A 20684-nucleotide genomic window follows, 5' to 3' on the forward strand; every position below is an offset into this window, starting at 1 on the left:
TACAGTACAGGGTGGAAATGTCACACGTGCAGTGATTTGCATTCTTGATATTCCAGAACGCTGGGGTTGTTAGTAAAACGGTTGGAGAAAGGTGGGAAGGCTGAGCAAGAAAACCTTTTTCACGAGAATGACTGCATCGTGCGGATTAACGATGGTGACCTTCGCAACAGGAGATTTGAACAGTAAGTGTGAGCGGGCGGCCTCGCAGCGCTCCGCGCTCCGGGTGCGGTGGCACGCAGGCCACGGGAACACGTCCTGTGCCACGTTCGTGGTCTCTATCTGTACTGGCCATGGAATGTCATCTGCCCTTAGGGAGCTTTTAACAGTTCCTCCAACTCTAATCACTATCATTCAACCACACTTTAAAACACCCTCTGACTGGTAGAGTTCGTCTGAAAATATGACGGACCCCATTTGCTGTGACGGTTCTGCCCCTCCCCCTGCTTTTGCAGCATTAACCAGGGCCGCGTTTGTCTTATGCTTTAACTCCCATGTCCAGGTTTGTCCCTCGTACTGCCTCTCAGTACAAATAAGCAGACCGAGCTCCTTTGAGCCACAGTGTTGTGGTCTCCTCAGATTTTATTTATCCTGATTCAGGTGCCCTTACTCCACTGAAGGTAAAGTGGTCTAGTTCTTATAAAACAAGGCACGAGTGGGCAGACATCACAAGGACTGGGGGATTGGTGTGAGATGGGGTGGCTTCCCAGGTTGGTCACGGAGCAGCACCGGGCCAGCGGCTCCTGAGACTCTGTTGTTGAGGACGCATTGTTTTGGGGATGTTTGAACACACAGACTTGAATTAATTTTGCTAATACATCATGTGCTTTTTAAGTATCTTTCTGATTAGATCTATTTCTTTAAAAAGTCAAGTGGTCTCCCTGTAAGCAAATACTGTAAAATTTTTTAAAGTGCTCCTGGATAACGTTATACTTTTGTGGAGGTGGTTATATTTAATTTCTATTCACATTGAAATGATAATATCTCCATTGTTCTTGAAACTATCATTTCACGATTTATAGTTCAGAGAACTGGATTTTATCTGTAGTTGAGATAATTTTGTCATTTTCACTTAAAGCATGAGAAATTCCTGTCAGAAATACGGCTCTGCTTCTGTAAGGGCTCGCAAACCGTGACTTGTGCACTATCAGAAGGCCATTTTTCAGCTTCCCCAGAGTGTGTCATTTCTCATTGCTTAATGAGTGTACTTAGTGAAGCTCATGATGCCTTCTCGTCTGCCAGTCTCCATTTGCTGTTTCCCACTCGTCTCCCACCCAGGGCCCAGCACATGTTCCGTCAGGCCATGCGCACACCCATCATTTGGTTCCACGTCGTCCCGGCAGCGAAGAAAGAGCAGTACGAACAACTATCCCAGAGCGAGAAGAACAACTACTACCTGAACCGCGTCAGCCCGGACAGCCAGTATGGTGACAACAGGGGTGGGAGCGGTGCCCGGCTGCCGGCTGCGCCGAGAGCACCCCATCCGCCCCACCCGGCGGAGCAGGGCGACGCCCACCCACGACTACCTCAGAGCAGCCAGCCCTCCGGGAAGCCACCCACAGCTCCAGCCCCCGCCCCACAGAGCGTGCTCGGTACAAGTGTGAGCAGCGGCTACAACAAAAAAATAGGCAAGAGGCTGAATATCCAGCTGAAGAAAGGTACACCCTCTCTTGTTTTTGTCTGATGGTATTCTCTCTGAAACTCAGCCCACTCACCTAAAATGTGAAGGAAGTGATGTTAGGACCTTTCTTTAAGAGAGTATTTAAAATGTATTTTTATGCTTTTCAGATTTATTTTGCTGTATTGAAATTTCAAATGTTTGTAGGAGAAGGCATTAAAAAAAAGTTTGTGTGATGGAGGTAGCAGTTACTACTGCAGCAAAATTTTTAACAATGTCCCTGGCCAGATAGCTCAGTTGGTTAGAGCGTTGTTCTGATACACAGAGGTTGCTGGTTCCATCCCCAGTCAGGGCACATATAATCAGACCAATATTTCTGTCTGTCTGTCTCTTCCTCTCTAAAATCAATTAAAAAAAAAACCCAACTTAACAATGAAGAAGAACGATTTTAGAATGTCACGTTTGAACCTGAAGCGATAGTGAGGATTTGATGGTGTTGGTCAGCCCACTTGATGGACTTCAGAGAGTTCCTCCATTGCAGCCCTGGCCTCAGGGTGATAGGATGTGATTGATTCCTTTGGCGCTGTTGGCGGTATGTGGTAGAATGAGGAGAAGCTAAGCCACCGTTCCAGAATATTTTCTTGCTTTCCTTAAGGAGACAGGGTTATAATAGGCCTTGCTAATTCTTTATTACATGTCCCGCATATCAGCTTAGTCTTTGAGTAGCCCCATCCCGTAGCTCACGGATCCTTGTGAATAGAGGAAGCACGCTTTTTCCTTTTGGCCTTCCCCATGACTCGGAGCAGGGGCTAGACTTGGCTCCCTGGTTTCCAGCCGCTGTCCTGAGGTACACTTTTGCTGTCAGTCATTGGTCTGAGTTGATCGGTTTGATAGGTTTTTAAATTTTGTCTTTCAAAATGGTGTGTCATGTTAAGGCTATTTCTCTTTTTATGAGCTCAACCAGTTCCTGCAGTTAGACGGAGATGAACCTGAGAGGTGAGTTTGCTCACGTGGCTCCTGCTGGCTGGAGTTTCCTCTAGAACATTCCAAATCTTGACATGTAGACAATTTTCCTTCCTGTTTGGGGTCAAGTTTACAAGTTTGTAAAGCCTTGAGATTCCCATTTCCTTTCTAAATCATGTTCCTTCATTGAACATTACATGAACCACAAATTCTTTATTTCTAGTTACTGGCTTTTAAGCTCCAAATACTCGGTTGACATGATCAGGAATTGACAGCTTTACTCCACTTTTGAAACCATTACAAACATGAAGTCCAATCAGTATAAATCCCTCCTAGCTCCGTTAATTCCTAAGTGAGAAACAGCAGATCCTCTGGCTTGCTGTTTCTCTACTCGAGTGACAGGCCCTAGTTTTTAAGCCAAAAGCACATTAAAAAGCACAAATTCAGTTGTATGAAAGATAGAATTCTGCTTGGGGTCTCTCAACAAAGGAAAAATATTTTACTTGATCATTGTCATGAAGATATTGGTTCATCATATCTTTGCCTTGTTATATTCCTGCAAGCATATTTATTTCATACTAATTTTTGACACAGTTCTATTTTAGCAACATAATGTACAATAAGAACTTTTAAAAGTGAAATTATATTTGCCATTAAAAGAATCATCTTTTGAATAAAGAAACTAAGTTTTGTATTTATAGCATTTAAAGAGTTATGGTTACATTCTTTACAAGCTAATTTAGAAAGAATGTGCTCGGTCAACCCAAGAAATCTAGAAACAATGATTTCTTTTAAACATTTTTTTTCTGATCTCGAGTCATCTAAATGTGATAGCACTTCATAACTCTACCTTGATTTCAATTTAGTGTGAGACTGTATGACAAAAGCAGAAAGTACTTTTTTATTCTTGCCAATACTTACAAATATTTTACACAAAAAATAGTTTATGATAAATAACAGTGAAGAATGCTGATTGTCTCTGATTAGTACTAAATACAGCTATTTAAATAATGGCTGTATGAGACTTGAACAAGCTTTCATTGTAGTTAATTAACAGTTAATGTTTTTACCAGTATTGTTACAGTTAACATTTTTAATGAGGTACATCAAAAACCTAGGGTAGGTCAATGTTAAACTTTTAACTCAGTTCAAAGTGACCTGACATGCTTTGACAGAAGCTTTTTATAAGCTGAGATCAGTTTTAAATACTTAAAAAAAGAAGCCTTATAGCCCCTAAGCACTTGCTTCCATAAGTATAATTTCTTAATATTTATTGCCATTTTGGCATTCTCAAAAAAATACCCTCCCTGTTCTTTTGTAGAAGTTAGTTTTTTAATCAAGTCAGAAGAGAAGATCAGTGATCTGTTTGTTAGTGAAAAATATTTTGTTGGCGTTGCTAAATTAAAATTGATACCTATTTGTCTTTCTTTTAAATGTCATTGCCTGAACTTTTAGCTTATAGATTTAAGGGTTACTTAAGCTGATATTTTAGTAGTATTAAGGTTCAGTCCATCTTTGTAACTTATATAAATTAATATTGCAAAAGGAGGGTAATTTAGAATTCTTTCTTAATAAATGTTATTGCAAGTCATCAGAGTTTCATGAAAGCACATAGAAATATGGGAAAGTCCCAGCAGAATAATTAGGAAAATTTCATATAGACAATATGCCAGCCATTCAGGTCTTTAGCACAAACTACAAGAAATGAACAGTCCAGGCATATGAACGTGACTTTAGACTTGCAGTAAGTGAATGTCTTGTTCGAAATTGAGCATATTTACATTAGGTTTTGTTGTAGGTATAATTATTGGGTGTTTTCTTCACTTTTACTTTGTCTCTTCCGTAATTAACTTTTTCATTCATGTTTATTTGCCCATATGTGTTTACTTATAGACTGTGTTCTTGCTGATAATTTTGTGCTCAGTGCTGCATCAAATGAATAAATTATATAAAATAAATTATATAAAAACTTTTTACCTTTATTAATCTTTTGATCCTATAATGAGCAAGTATCTGTCCTAATATCATTTTAACTGACATGGAACCTAATATTTTTATAAAAGTTCCGTGATTTATCATTACCTTCACATCCCCCCCCCCTCCCCCGCTTGTTTTGGCTTATTGCGTGTTGGCTCCAGAGACATACAACCTTTTCCTATACTGTATTAAGCTTATAAGAGTGCCTGTCAAGAAAGCTACCAAAGAACTTAGAATTTAAATTATACACATCAGCACAGCAACTGTTAAATGCCTCATTAGGTTCAGTACTTGTAAATATGGTATGATGATTCTCTCACTTTGTAGCTGTGATCTATGATGGGTTTGTCCCTGGTCAGATTGAGATGAGTTAGAAGAGAACCAGGCACATACAATAGTGTTCCTTCTGTTTGTAACTTGCTGTGAGTAAGATTAAAAAATAGCTTGGGCAGATTAAAAAATTTCTTTTTCATCGCGCTGAACATGTTTCTTCCTCTGCACCTCCTGCCTGTCAAATCTAGATACCATTATTCCACAATGTATGTGCTCTTTGATGTACTGTGTGTTTTAATGCAAGTTTTTTTATGTTTTTGTCTAAAGAAATTGAGTTTATTTTCACAATCAAAGGTTTAGACCAACTTAAAAACACTTTGCGAACCATATTTGTATATCCTTCCATCTCTTTAGATAGTTATTTCTTCTCAAAATAATGAATTTTGATATGTAAACCATTTCAGAATTCAGTTTATTTGGGGGGGGGGGATCTGTTACAGCTTTTAAAGTATTAAAGGGAATGTAGGCCATTGTGAAGGTGACAAAATGTCAACTTGGTGTACAGCGTTATAACCAATGCTTTATCTAGAATACATTAGTGAACATCAAGACTAATCATTTTATTGACTCTTTTTTCCTCTCCTATCTATCTAGGTACAGAAGGGTTAGGATTTAGCATCACTTCCAGAGACGTCACCATAGGCGGCTCAGCTCCAATTTATGTGAAAAACATCCTCCCGAGGGGTGCTGCCATCCAAGATGGCCGCCTGAAGGCAGGGGATCGGCTTGTGGAGGTGAGCGAGTACTTCTCTATGTCAGAAGGTCCGTAGTTGGTGAATGGCTACTTTAAGAAATATCTTTATGAAATATGAAACTTAACGTTTAGCAGAAGCATGCATCACAGAACAACGTATTCGTGCTTTACTTTTGTATTTTCCCGTGTTATTGGATGAGAAACACCTTTTTTCTTTGTTTAATGTACTCAGTTTTTACTGAGATGTTTTGTTGAAGAGGTGACATAACATTTTGTCATTCTGTAACAAGTACCATGTCCATTAGGTTATATTTCTGGGTGGCCTTAAATTTATGTCTGGCAATCTAGTAATGTTATCTACTTGTGTAAACTGCAAAGAGACTAGTGAAGTAAGGGAAACATTGTATCTTAATGAGAGGAACAAGGGAACTTTCAAATGGCTGCATGGAAAATGAATGGAGACATAAAAAATCAAATGTCAAAAGTAAAGAACTGTTTTCCAAAATTTCTTGTTTGTCTGAATGTTTGTGCATAAAGAAATAAAGGGAAGGAAAAGTGAGTAAAGATATACTTTATTAGCTGTTATTTCTTACTGTTTTCTTCAGAAAACATAGACTGTCCGTATTTTTAGCAACAGGTCTCCTAATTATTACCTAGTATTCAAATTCTAATGTTAAAGTGCATTTTTATGACATTATCCTTTTTTCTTTAATTGTATTTTCACATGTAATTCTGAACTCTTTAGATTGAGCTCTTGTAAAGATTTCTTGAAAAGTAATAGAGCAAAGGAGTAACTTCCTATTTTTTTTTTCGTGTTTACATTTGGGCCAGATTACTTGATTCTTTCCTTTTTGTCTTGTTCACGTGTCACCAGTTTTTAATGGACACAGATAGAAGAAGCTGAATAAAAAAGAAAGGTTTCAGATCAAATTACATTTAAGGTGTTGTTTCTAAAGAGGACCACTTATCCTTTGGGTGTATATTTTGCACAGTTGACCCTTGACAACTGACATCCCTGCAGCCGAAAACCTGAGTATAACTTTTGACTCCCCACAAACCCACCTGCTAGTACCTACTGTTGTTGATTGGTAAGTGATGCCTTACTAATAACAAACAGTTGATCAACACACATTTATTTCATGTTATATATATTCTATACTAGATTCTTCTAAGAAGGTAAGCTGGGCAAAAGAAAATGTTATTAAAAAACCATAAGGAATTAAAATTACATTTACAGTACTGTGCTTATTTATTCAAAAAAAATCTATATATAAGTGGACTTGTGCAGTTTCAACCCATGTTGTTCAAGAGCCAACTGTAGTATTATTCCAAATTTGTATTTGTAGCTTGTTTTATTTAGTAAGAATCTCAGCTGGGACTTGAATCATTGCCTTTAAGTAACCCTCCCCCCCCAAATGTGTCTTTTGTCCCAGACCTCCTTCTCTCCTTCAATCTGCCCCTCCAACCTCTTTCCTTCTAAAGATCCTTACTTTATTTTTGAGTCTTTTATCACATTTGCTTTACTTTCAACACATTACAAAGATTTTTTTTTAAATTTTTTTTTAGCAATAGGAAGGGCCTGCAACCTGTATTTTTTCAGTTAGGTTTTATTTTCTATAGCTATTAGCTTTCTCTTAAAATTGAAACTACATTTTATATGTTTTAAATCTAATTATCTAGTATTTATATAGTATCAGTAATTCTGTGTGTTGTGTTTTCTGGGTGTCTGTATAGCTGGAAGCATACAGAAAAAAAGATCAAGAGACATTTTTATTATTTAGAATTTTTTTTGCTTCCTTTTAACTTGTTGTTTTTTCTCTGTTTTCTGTGAGCCTGTAATAGTAGTGTGTTGAGCAGTGTAAGCTGTTTTTTAGAGGGGGAAGGTTCCAAAACATTTTCTGACTCCAGGAAGATGTTGCTATCAGAGTTTAAATATACTTAAATAAAATTAATTGCCTTGAATAAAATGTTATTTTGGTCTAAAGAAAATAAGATAGAGTATTTTTTAAAAGCAAATTCTACTCTCATTTCTGTTAAATATATGGTGCTTTCTGATAGTTTTTTTTATTTTGTGCAAAATAAAAATTATGCAATTCCCAGGAATTGGTTATTTCTAGTGTCTTACTTTGGCAGAATTCTCTTAACATATTAAAAAATATAAAGATGTGAAATACTGCTATTGCCCCCCAAATATTATGATTACTTTGTAGATATTCTTCTTTAATGCTAGCCTTTTGGGGATAAAAAGCTTATTTTCATAATTTTTAGTAAAACTTCACTGAAAGTTAAAATATTTATACCAAAATATTTTTAGTGTATTTTTTACTTCCTCCTATAAAAGGCACTTTTTAATTTTGGTGTAAGACAACTGTGCCACACAAGGCCATCACGGAATCAGTTCCGAGCTAGCCAATTTTGTGCTAACTTGGCAGTTTAGCTCTATTTGTTTATCACTTGTTTCTTTCTATTGCTCTGATGGCTGTAGCTATTGGTTTATTGATAAGTACTGAAAGATTTCCTCCTTCCTATCTCACGGCTAGATACCTGATCTGCATTTCTCTGTTTGCCACAACAGCCTAGCGGTTACCGGGTCCTGTAGACTGTACTATGAAATGAGTGACGTTCTTTAGCTGACAGGTTCAGTTCTAGAATGAATATCTTTTCTTCTGATATCTGTTGGCACATGGTCTCAGCTGAAAACTTCTTACTTGTTTTAGGTAAATGGAGTGGATTTAGCCGGCAAGTCCCAAGAGCAAGTCGTATCCCTGCTGAGAAGCACCAAGATGGAGGGGACTGTGAGCCTCCTGGTCTTTCGCCAAGAAGATGCCTTCCACCCGAGGGAACTGGTGTGTACATTTAGAGCAGCTGAAAGATTTCTGATGCACATGCGTCTGGGACTGACTCCTTGAAGGCCAGTGTCTACTGAGACATTGCCCAAGCGATTTTTATATTTAAATGTCTTTCAGCCTTCACTTAATACAAGCATTCTTCTTTTATCTTTACTCAGTGTTGGAAATAGATACCTACCACATGGAGTGTAGGGGTGTTTAAAAATCAGAGAGCGGGGTTCTCTTTTAGAACAGTACATGTGGACCACTGAGTGATTTCAGATGGGTTGAGTGAATACAGAGACAGCAATTATTTTAAGACTGTCATTTCAAAGGCTACCATTGAAAGCATGCCACCTTCCCTACTACACGTGAGTGACACCTCTGCCCGTTGCAGATTTTCATAGCCTGTGTCCCTCAGCCAAGTAAAGATGCTTGCTTTTTTGTATGAAAAAGAATTCCTTATTAAATATTGTTATTAAAAATAAAAAGATCAGAGTGGCAGTAACCCACATGGCCATTAGTTACCAATATATGTCATTATTTTGAATGTCGTAAGTCAAATGGAAAGGCATTTGTTTATAAACAGTTTTTCACTTTTTATGCGTTTATCAATGCATCTAAATATTAGATAGGCATATTTGTCTAATATCGGTTAAAAGGAAATAGGTATATTACATTGACATAGTTCTATGTGCTTTTCTGCAAAAAGTGCTATGTTTCATTTATGTATAAAAACAGTGTAATTGGAGGAATCACCCTTCTCTTTTGATGTAGTGAGAAAAGTTTTCCTTCAAGTGTCAGTGGTATTTTAAATATTTCAAACCAGATTCTGGTTTGGGTCATTGTACAACATTTGACATCTCTTTCAGCTAGCCTTTAGCTTTATTTTAAGAAAACCAGTTTGTATACACTAGTGGGGCAAAGTTTTAGGGCCACTGGTCCCACATTTGCCTGATAGCCCTAAATCTCTTAAACTCCAAAGATGAATGTCCTGGTGAATAAGATGTTCTTTTTATGATAAGCTAGATAAATTTGAGTTTTGAGAACATCCCATCCCATAGTTACTAACACATATACAGCTCTCTGTGATTTTTGTGGAAATTTCAGATTTTTTTTAAACATTTATTTATTTTATTGTTTTTACAGAGGCAGAGAGAAAGTCAGAGAGAGGGACAGACAGGGACAGACAGACAGGAACGGAGAGAGATGAGGAGCATCAATCATTCGTTTTTTGTTGCGACACCTTAGTTGTTCATTGATTGCTTTCTCGTATGTGCCTTGACCATGGGGATTGAGCCAGCGACCTTGAGTCAAGCTGGTGAGCTTTGCTCAAACCAGATGAGCCCGTGCTCAAGCTGGCGACCTCGGAGCCTCGAACCTGGGTCCTCTGCATCCCAATCCGATGCTCTATCTACTGCACCACCGCCTGGTCAGGCTCAGATTTTGATAAAGGTGAAAACTGAACACTTTTAAGTAGATTTTGAAAAATTATAAAGTGTGCTTAACTTCTATTTTAAAAGGTTTAAGGCATTGTCCCCTCCCCCTAACATGCACATACACTGTTAACCAATTCTGTGCTTAAAATGCCACCTGATTCTAAATCTGGAGATATTTATTGAGTTGTAAATTAGCATGTAGAACAAAGCCAAGATGGAGATATGATGTGGTACAGTGTTCATGCTTCCTTAGTACGTGTGAACTTGGGCAACAGCATTTCTGGATTGCCATGCTGAGACATGGCCCTTCCTCCACCTTTCCCGAGGCAGAGCCAACACCGAGCCCACTCACGGTTATTCGGGCTCGTCTTTTCCAATTTTTATCTTTAGGCTTCTGTTTGCCCCTTCCACTGCTCGGGTGCTTTTCCTCAAGGAGCGTGCCAGGAGGCCGCCAGTCATTGGTCGTGTACTGCAGCTCCTTGTGGAGATTTAGAAGAAACATTCTGACAACTTGAAGGGGGCATTTACATTCATCTTGGAATCCAATTACCAAACTTTTTTCCTCTGTTTGGGGTGCCTCTATGTTTATTTGGTGTCTAAAATGAAATACTTTTTATCACTATGTATATTTTAAAATAAATCAACCTTGTGATGATCTGTGTAAGTAAAGCTACTCTGTAATACATGAAAAAAAATCACACTTAAAACATATGTCATATTTTAAAAGTATAACCCTTGTGGTTCACACTTATTATCTGGTCTAGCTATCAAATTACAGTGTACCTTCTAGCTTAGATTTAGTTGTGAAAATTAACAACACATTAGCCACAGTGCTTGCTGCAAATAGAAAAGCCATTTGATAAGATGTTTTTCTCCATATGATAAATTGACAATGTATATGATTGAGCAAGTAACAACTTACATCTAGAAAAATGTCTTAAAACGTAACATCCACCCAAGAAAATATAAGTTTATGAGTGAATGTTTGGAAGGCAGAGTTATGCCTCAGCCAGAATATAATTACCTTTTCTATAGGTTGTGGATTTTAGAAACCAGAAAAAGTTTTTTTTTTAAAGTAAAGCTTTGTGTCCCTGTGTGTTGAAGGTGGCTTTGGTCAGTCTGTATTTATGTTTTTCTTCAATTCTTCTAGAATGCTGAGCCCAGTCAGATGCAGATTTCCAAAGACACGGTAAGAGCTTTGTCTTTCGTAGAATGCAGAGATTTTTGAGAAATAAATGGAACTAACTAAGTACTGATTAAATATGAAGTGCACTTGTCCTCCCTTGTCCTGGCCCATGTAGATATTACATAAGTTTATCAAATTCCAGAGTGGGAGTGGTCTTATCGTCAGATGACTTACAGCTTTTATCCCAGGCATAGACTATTTCATGATTATTCTTGTCAGACAGTGATTAAATAATAAAAAGGGGTGGGGAGATTAGATTAGTTTTCTATTTACCTGCATAATAAGTGGGACCTAGATTTGGTGAGCCTTGTATAGTGTACACATAAAGGATTTCACGAGGTGTGAAGTGCTGTAAGTGGCTACAAAGTGGGGAAAAAAGAAAAAGAAAAAAGAAAAACTTGATTTAGGCACAGAAAAAATAGGAAAGGGAGCATCAAAATAAGAAGATATCATCATCAGGGACAATAAAATATGTTAGCAATTTAACTACAGTAGTGGTCTTAATGAGTCTTTTAAGTATTATATTTATTATAGCATATTCTAAGGGGGTAGTATTTTTTAATAAAAATAAGTACCCGCTGGATAGATTAAAATGCAGATCTGGTTGTGTCCTGTTTAGAAGACAGACCCTAATACAGACTGAAGGTAGACGAAGAAGTTGAGTTCTAGCCGGCAATACTAACATAGGGAATTACCATGTCTGTCTCTGAAAGTACTATTTGGTGTAAATGGACTGCAGGGGGAAGAGACAGAGAGTGTTTCTGTTAACATATAGTATCATCAGGTGGTCATTCTAACAGTTAGGTCCTCTTATTCATCGAACATAGTGTAAGACATGTTATTCCTAAACTCTTGTCAAGAGAAAGAAAATTTAACAGAACCATATCCACATGGATGATGCTCATATGTGTTTTACAAAAATGGTCACATTAAGTAGACCAAAGGGAAAAAGAAAAGGTATGACTATGAAGAGTGTGAATATCATAATTACCAACAGGTTTGATTTTTCTTTACACATTTGTAAACAACTTTGAACCTAATAAGCATACAAATAGAGTGTTATTGTCAAATATTTCATAATTACAAAGGTGGATGGCAAATCAGACCTCCAAGAAAAATCAGGAAACAACCTTGAGAATGTTTATATGTTCAAAAGTTATGTGAGCTGTAAAAAATTCACAGTCCTAATTTTTGTTTTCTCAAGTCAGTAGTTTGGAGGCAGCTAATAAGAATCACAGTGGTGTGTGTCGGGGGATGGAGCGTGAGCTGAAAGGGGAGGGAACTTGAACAAATTGATTGTATAGAATACCATGGGCATAAAAGTGAATTTATACTATTTTAAAGGACAATAATGATGGCCAAAAGTGATGTAAAGCTAACATATTGAAATAACATGATATTGTTACATGTTAGCGATGGAAGAAATAGACACCTGCTGTGTGTATACATGTGAGAGGTGGTATTTCAAAATGGCAGTCAAGTATGGTGTTTTAATGTTTAAAACAATTGGCCATTCACTTTAAAAAGTGGGATTTCTTTTTTTCTCACTGTACACTAAAATAAATCCCAGTTGATTATGAAATTGAACCTAAAACAGAATGTACTAAAACATATGATGAAACAAATCTCTGTTAACTTTAGACAGTGTATGTTGTGTAACCCAAGATGTCATTAGGTAAATAATGGGTGGCGAATGGTTTATGTGTGAGTGCGTGGGTTTGTGTATATTTCTGTATAGCTATAACCAAGCCATGCAGTAGTTACAAGGTACATGCCAGATGGGGGGAAGTGTTTTGCAGTGTGACCCTTGGGTAAAGACCACTGCTTTTTTGTTAGAATCTCAGTACCATAGAACTTTTTGGAAAATGTAATGATTTCATACAGAAACTACGTCTGTTAATGCTTAAGACAGCCTGAGATAGGAAATGACACTATAAGCTATAAAGATAGGGATGTTCTTTCAAAATGTATAGTCCGTTCTAGTGAGAACATTGATGATTAGCCCTGAACTGCTCCATCTCTAAGGTGGGAAGCAGCATAGGCTATAAATGCTGGATTTAGCCCACCAAGAACTACATGAGCCATCCGGCCCACTCCTCACCACGGCCCTGTGTGGCCATGACAGCACGCCCGAGCAAATGACAATTCGGTCACCTTGACCAAAGACAAACTCTACATATGCCTGTTGCCCCAATTTCCAATTACAAATGGAATTATTTTCTGATGAGAGTTTTCCAAGTAAATTCAAAAAGCATAGAGTCTCCTTTCAAATGTTTTCTTTTTTAAATATATCCTTACGTCTGTGCTCTGTCTGTGGTACCATTTGGGGCTATTAAAGCCTTCATGTTAAACTTTTAATTAAAAAAAATTGACATCTCGGGTCTCTGCCATGCCAATAATGTATCATTAACTTAAGTCTTGAAATTCTCTGGCATGATTTGATCTGTCATGGGATGGTAAACACCTTGAGAACAGACATGTCCTAATGCTAAATTATTTTGTTTTATTGGATGATTGTCACAATGACTCATAAACTGATTTAGTCTGAGAAATTTAAGAAACATATTAAGGTGGATGAGCAGGTATCCATAGCTGATAGACCTTTTGAACTTTTGTGATGTAAGTTTTCTGTGCACCTTTTAAATGTATTAATTGATGAGAATGGGAGATGAGGAACTCTGGTTTTAGGGTTACCTATGAAAATAGGACAAAAGGCTGAATTATTCACAAAATTTCAGGGCCTTTGCTTCACATCCTGAACAAGCTCCTTCACCTTGGAAACGCTGATTCACTTGATACTGAGCAAGCGTATGTGGATGTCCAGCTTGGACAGACATTCATGGAAGTGTTAGGGCTCTGCAGAGAATTGACACTCATAGTATGTATGTATATAAGGAAAGAACTCTAGTAACATGAGTTAGCTTATGTGATTGTGGAGGCTAGTGAGGCTCAAGACCCTGGGCAGCCCTGTTCCAGCTCCATTCCAAAGGCTGGCAGGCTTTTCACCCCAATAGAGCCAGTGGTGCATATCAAGACCAAAGTCACCTGTTTGACAGGGCCCCCGTCTTGCTCAGAGAGTACTGTCTTTCTATCTTGTTCAAGCCTTAAACCTTTGGATGAGTCCCACCCATATTGTGGAGGGCAATCTGTTTTATTTGGAGTTTACGAATTTAAATATATTATTCTTGTTCAAAAACACCCTCCAAGGTGTCACCTAAAATGCACATTAGAATGATGTTGTAGAGTCACCTACAAGTTACTGGCCTTCCCTTCCCAAAGTACCCGTTTCATCCTAGGGTTTCAAATAGGACCAATGCAACCCTGCTTAGGAGGTAAGCCCTCCAAGAATGCTTCAGCTTCCACCTAAGAATAGAATTGTGTGTTAAAGAAGGCTATTGGATAAAAGTAGAGCTTTAGAAAATATAGGTTAGAGATGAATCTGGAGTATAGAGATAAGATATACTTACTACATGCTGAGATATTATGTCAAAATGAATTACAGAGTTAATAGGTTCTCTCTACAGAAACCACAGGAATACATTGGGAAGAACCTTCCTGAAGATCTGGAGTCATCTTGAGGCTAACTTCACACAGTTATAACTTTGATTTAAAGATTAAATGAGTAGTGAGCAGGGCTGTGAGCATGCTCAATAATAGCTTCATTTAACTGTCTTAGTATATCAAGTAATGCTACCATATTGACCTCTGCCTCGTTAACTGAGAAAACAGTTGAAGAAATCAAGAAATCAATGCTATTTGCAATAACTGAAGAAAGGGTGAAATAAATACTTAAGAATAAATTTAACCAAGCAGGTGAAAGATTTGTATGCTGAAAACCTAAGACAGAGATGAAAGAAGTTGAAGAGGACGCACATAAAGGGAAAGGTATTCCATGTGCCTGGATTTGAAAAATAAATAATATTAAAATGTTCGTTCTACCCAAAGTGATCTACAGAATTACTGCAATCTCTTTTAGGATTCCAGTGGCATTTTTCACAAAAATAGAAAAAAATAAATCCTAAAATTTACATGGAACTACAGAAGAATCTAAATTGCCAAAGCAAAGAACAACAAAGCTGGAGGCATCACACTACCTGATTTCATCCTGTTACAAGGCTATAGTAATTGAAACAGTGTGGTATTTTGGCTCTGGCCAGGTGTTTCAGTAGATAGAGCGTCATCCCTGCCTGCCAAGGTCATGGGTTTGATACCTATTCAGGGCACATATGATTAGCAGCCAATGAGAGCAAAACTAAATGGAACAACTAAGTGAAACAATGAGTTGATACTTCTCTCTCTCTCTGTCCCACTTGTGCACTCTCTTCTCTCTCAAATCAGTGGAAAAATTGAAAACAAAACAAAACAAAGAGAAACAGTATCGTATTGGCATAAAAACAAACACATAGGTCAAGGAAACAATAGAGAGCCCAGAAGTAAGCCCATGCATATGTGGTCAATTAACCTATGAGAAAAGAGCAAGAATATACAGTCAAGTGGGAAGGGGATGTGAAGGACAGTCTCTTCATAACACAGTGTTGGGAAAACTTGACTACTGTGTGCAAATAAGTGAACCTGGCCCCGATTTTACGCCACATACAAAATTCAACTAAAAAATGGGTAAAGATTTGAATGTAAGAGCTGAATCTGTAAAACTCCTACAAGAAAACACAATAGGTTAGCTCTTTGACTTGGATTTATCTTGGCAATGTTTTTTGTTTGTTTGTTTGGTTTTTGATTTGACACCAAAGCAAAGGCAACAAAAGAAAACATAAGTGGGACTAAATTAAATATAGAAGCTTCTGTACAACAGAGAAAGCAACAAAATTAAAAGGCAACCTATGGAGTAGGAGAAAATAAATATTTGCAAATCGTATATCTGAAAGGAGGTTAATATCTAAAATCTATAGAGAACTCTTACAACTCACTAGACAGAAAATGTATCTAGTTAAAAAATTGCCTAAGGATGTGAAAAAATGCATACTGATGTCCAACAGGTTATGTATGGGTGCTCAACATCACTAATCATCAGGGAAATAAAAACATAAACCACAAGATATCATCTCATATCTGTTAGGATGACTCCCATCAAAAACATGAGATGACAAGTGTTGGTCAGGATATGGAGAAAGGGAACACATGTGCACTGTTTGTAGAAATGTAAGTGGTGTGGCCACTGGAAAACGATATGAAGGCCCCTCATAAAATTAAAAATGTGCACTAGCAATTCCACTTCTGAGTATATATCGGGAGGGAATGAAATCAAGATCTCCAAAGAGATAGCTGCACTCCCATTTTTGTTGTAGCATTATTCAGAACAGCAGGGGCAGCTTAAGTATACATCAACAGATGAATTGATGAAGAACATGTAGTGTGTGCATATGTACAACTAGAAAGCCCGGCGGTCATACGAAATGACCGCTGTTCTAGATATTATAAATTGTAATTAAAATGATTTGTGCAAAGGTGTCTGCTAATTCAAACTGAATTACCCAGGGCAGGCAGCGAGGATGCCCCTTTGCTTAGTGCCCCATGGGGTTTCCCCCTTCTACTTGCTTAATTGCTTAAAGTAGAGTGCAATGAAGGAAACCACTGGTGGTACATTTCTTAGAGCCACCGCTAGCTCAATAAATAAAGGTGATTTAAATAAAATGTTAATTCACATGTCAAAGATCTCTTTGTACACAACATTTCTTGTGTAGATCTTTCCATCATTTGTAAGCTCGCCTTGCAGAGGACCATCAATTATTTTTAATTTTACATCCGTTCTTTCACGAACTCTTGAACAGGCAACATAAAGTTGACCGTGTCCAAATGCAGGCTCAAGTAAAAAAATGCCAACATGCTTAAGCGTTTGGCCCTGAGACTTATTGATGGTCATAGCAAAGGCAAGTTTTACAGGAAATTGTCTACGTCTCAATTGAAACGGCAACCTTGTTTGAGATGGAGCCAAATCAATTCTTGGAATGACATGTATTTCACCTTTAGAGGAGCAAGTCAAAGACTTAGCTATTATGACATTATTTTTCAATTGGAGAACCTCTAGTCTTGTACCATTGCAAAGACCCCTTCTGGTGTTAAGATTTCTTAACAGCATAATAATTGCTCCAATCTTTAACCTCAATTTGTGAGGTGGCATTCTAGAAGGCGGGACTATTTGAATGCCGTGGCAACTTCACCCCATTGGCTAGTACAGTTACGCAAGCAACCAATAAGCTATTGGCGACAAACAGACACTTCAGCCGCATATAATAAAGCGTGAAACCCTATTCAGCCACAAGAAAGAAGGAAATCCTGCTATTTGCAACATGATTCAACTTTAAGGGTGTTATGCCAAGTAAAATAAGTCAGACAGAGAAAGGCAAATATTGTCTGATATTACTTACATGTGAAATCTGGATAAGCCAAACTCATAGAAACAGAATAAAATGGTTGTTCCCAAGGTCTGGGGATTGGAGGGAAAGGGGAGATGTTGGTCAAAGATAATAAACTTACAGTTATAAGATGCATAAGTTCTGGGCATTTAATAGTAATTATAATTACAAATGTTGGAATATATACCTACCGAAAAATAGATCTTAAATAGTCTCACGGCACACACAGGAAAAGGTAATTATGTGATTTGAAGGAGGTATTAGTTAATGCTTTTGTGGGAATCATTCTTCAATAAATAAGTCTATCAGATCAGCATATTGTGTACCTTAAATGAACACAGTGGCATTTGTCAATTATAGTTTAGTAAAGCTGGAGGAAAAAAAGAAAATAGTTGAGTTGAAACAAATGGGGAGCCTACTGGGGGAGTGAAGTACGAGTCATTACATCTTTCTCAAAACTTCGTATAAATTCTTTGGGATAAACTCATCATCAGACACTTGTTAGGCCTGTAATCCATATTAACTCTGATATTTAGAGAACATAGATGAAAGTATACAGAATTTTATACTTTAAGGTTTTGTTGAAAATTTATACTGTCAGACACTAAATTTATTGATCTTAATGTTGCTGTCCTTGTAAAGAATTTTATATAATGTGGGCTACTGCTAGTGCTTTAAATGCTTCTAGTTATCTTAAGCTTGTAATTTAATGAACTAAACTGACATAATTCAAATATTTCAAACTTATTTAAAAACAATCTTATTCCAAAATTGGAATAGATCAATATTTTTGTTAGCTTACAAAAAATAGTAATGACTTCGTATGGTGAATCTGTGAATGTTTAAGGATTGCATTTGCTTACTATTACTATAGTAAGATAAGAATTTCTTACTGTCTGGTGTGTTTTCCCTTGGGAAATATATCTTAGTTATTTTTTATTGCCCATTAGTGGTATAGTGATAAAATAGATATCTTTAAAATTTAGTGTGTTCTTTGCTTTTGAACTCAGTTTATTTTAAATATTATGTTGGTAGTTTAATTTCTGATTTAAAAATAAAAATTGTACTAGATATAGAAAAACTATTCTTAATTAGTAGGTATTAGTTATTCTGAAATGGCACAATTTTCACAAAAGTTTTAAAAAGAACCCCAGTGTACACTTCCTTCATCCATATTATCTGATTGTTAATATTTTCCCACACTTGAGAGAAAATTGTCTTCTATTTCTTCCTCCCCCACTTTTTTCTCCTTTCCTTCCCACTATATATTACTTTTTTCTGAATTGATAATATATCGATGACATAATTTCCCTTTATCTGTAAATATTTTTAGTATGTGTATACTAAGAACAAAGACATTTTCTTAAGTGATCACATTATAGTTAATTCCAAATCGCAAAATGAACGTGGATTTAACAGTGCTATGTTATGTTATTTCAGTTAATGTTTTGATAGCATGCAGAAATGAATGGATGGAGGGATGGATGAAGGCATTAAGAGTTAAAATCTGATCCAGACTTCACCTCAGGGTTATGTTTGGGATTTAATTTTGTCTTTTTAGTCTCCCTTTTTCTGAAACAGGTCTTTAGGTTATGTTTCTTTTTCTTTCTTTTTTCCTTTCTTTTTTTATTAAGTGAGAGGTGGGAGGCAGGGAGGCAGAAAGACAGACTCCCGCATGCACCTGGACCAGGATCCACCTAACAAGCCCCCTCTGGGGCCGCTGCTTTGCCCATCTGGGGCTGCTGCTCCATTGCTTGGCAACCGAGATATTGCAGCACCTGAGGCAAGGCTGTGGTGCTGTCCTTAGCGCCTGGGGCCAGCTTGCTCAAACCATTCTAGCCATGGCTGTGGGAGGAGAAGAGAGAGATAGAGAAGAGGAAGGGTGGAGAAGTTGATGGTCACTTCTCCTGTGTGCCCTGACCAGAAATTGAACTCAGGACTTCCACACGCCAGGCTAACACTCTACCACTAAGCCAACTGGCTAGAGCTGTTTTTCATTTTTGAAGAGCAAGGGTTTGTGGAACATTTCTTTGATTGGATAAGTTTTTTTAGCTTAACAGCACAGATTAATAACTGGATGAAAGTTATTTTCAATATTTGTGTTAGCAAAGAATACATTTTAAATTTTTACTTATTTTGCATCCACTATTTGAATTAGAACAAAAGCACAGTAAAGCCAGATATGACATTTCTAACTTTGACAATAAGAATAATTAACCTTAAAATATCATCACAACATGCATAAAGATTCATCTCACATACAGAGGATCTCTGGCTTGGCTGGAGCCCCCTGGTCAAGACACATATGAGAAAGGAATCAATGAACAACTAAGGTATCGCAATGAAAAACTGATGATTGATGCTTCTCATCTCTCTCCATTCTTGTCTGTCTGTCTGTTTCTCTCTTGCTCACTTCTCACTTAAAAAAAATTGAGAAATAAGATATCAAGGCTAATGGTAGGTGGGAAGTACTGGAGACTGTGAAAGCCCATGGGCATGAAACCTGATTTCATAGTCATATTTTTTTTTATCTCACTAAATGTTTTTTTAAAGACACTTAAATAGTTGAATGGTATTTTATTGTGTTAGATATATCTTAATATACTTGATATCGTACCTGTGACTTTTTTTTTTTAATTTTTAGCTATTATAATAACAACCACATTTAGTTTTTTTAATGACTTATTACTAAAAGTTATATTTCTGGATTAAGCAATAAGCAAAATTATTAAACTGGCTTCCATTAATAATGTACCTTTTTATATGTTCATCAGCAGGGAAGGCAGGGAAGAAAGTGCCCATTTTACCACACTCCCTGCATTCTTGGATATCATTACTTAATAAAAAATTTTATAGCAATCTAATAATTTTTATTGATTGCATGTCTTTTGTTGCAAGTGAGACTGAACCTTATTTTTTGGACAATTCATCTATAATGAATTACTCATTCACATCTTTTTTTCTTTTGTTATGAGATTGTTCATATTTTGTTATTAATTTTTCATGACCTCGGCAATAAAAATATTACTTCTGTGGAGAGGGAGTAAGAGAGAAATCAGTAAATTATAATAGAGAAATTAGTAGGAACAAACTACTCACACACTGGATACCTCTAATGCAAGATGTGTGAGTTTTCTACACCAAGCAAATCTGACCTTAACTGCAGTCAATGTCCACCCCACAAGGTAAGGACATAGTCCCACAAGACTGACACTCCCTTCAGATGCCATTGTCAAGGTAGCATATCTTTTCTAGTAACATATTCTAAAAAAAAAATC

General features: G+C 37.0%; 1 protein-coding gene across 9 annotated transcripts in view; it reads left to right on the top strand.

The window, feature by feature from the left end:
* Positions 1-20684, top strand: part of PARD3 (par-3 family cell polarity regulator) — a 696077-nt gene that overhangs the window by 378343 nt on the left and 297050 nt on the right. For all 9 annotated transcript variants that reach the window (XM_066386075.1, XM_066386074.1, XM_066386078.1 and 6 more), the window contains exons 8-12: positions 57-182; positions 1276-1655; positions 5483-5622; positions 8300-8428; positions 11000-11038. In XM_066386075.1, the coding sequence (XP_066242172.1) occupies positions 57-182; positions 1276-1655; positions 5483-5622; positions 8300-8428; positions 11000-11038 (814 nt within the window). The remainder of the gene's footprint in view (positions 1-56; positions 183-1275; positions 1656-5482; positions 5623-8299; positions 8429-10999; positions 11039-20684) is intronic.

Source organism: Saccopteryx leptura, chromosome 5 (assembly GCF_036850995.1).
Source record: "Saccopteryx leptura isolate mSacLep1 chromosome 5, mSacLep1_pri_phased_curated, whole genome shotgun sequence".
Classification (NCBI taxonomy): domain Eukaryota; kingdom Metazoa; phylum Chordata; class Mammalia; order Chiroptera; family Emballonuridae; genus Saccopteryx; species Saccopteryx leptura.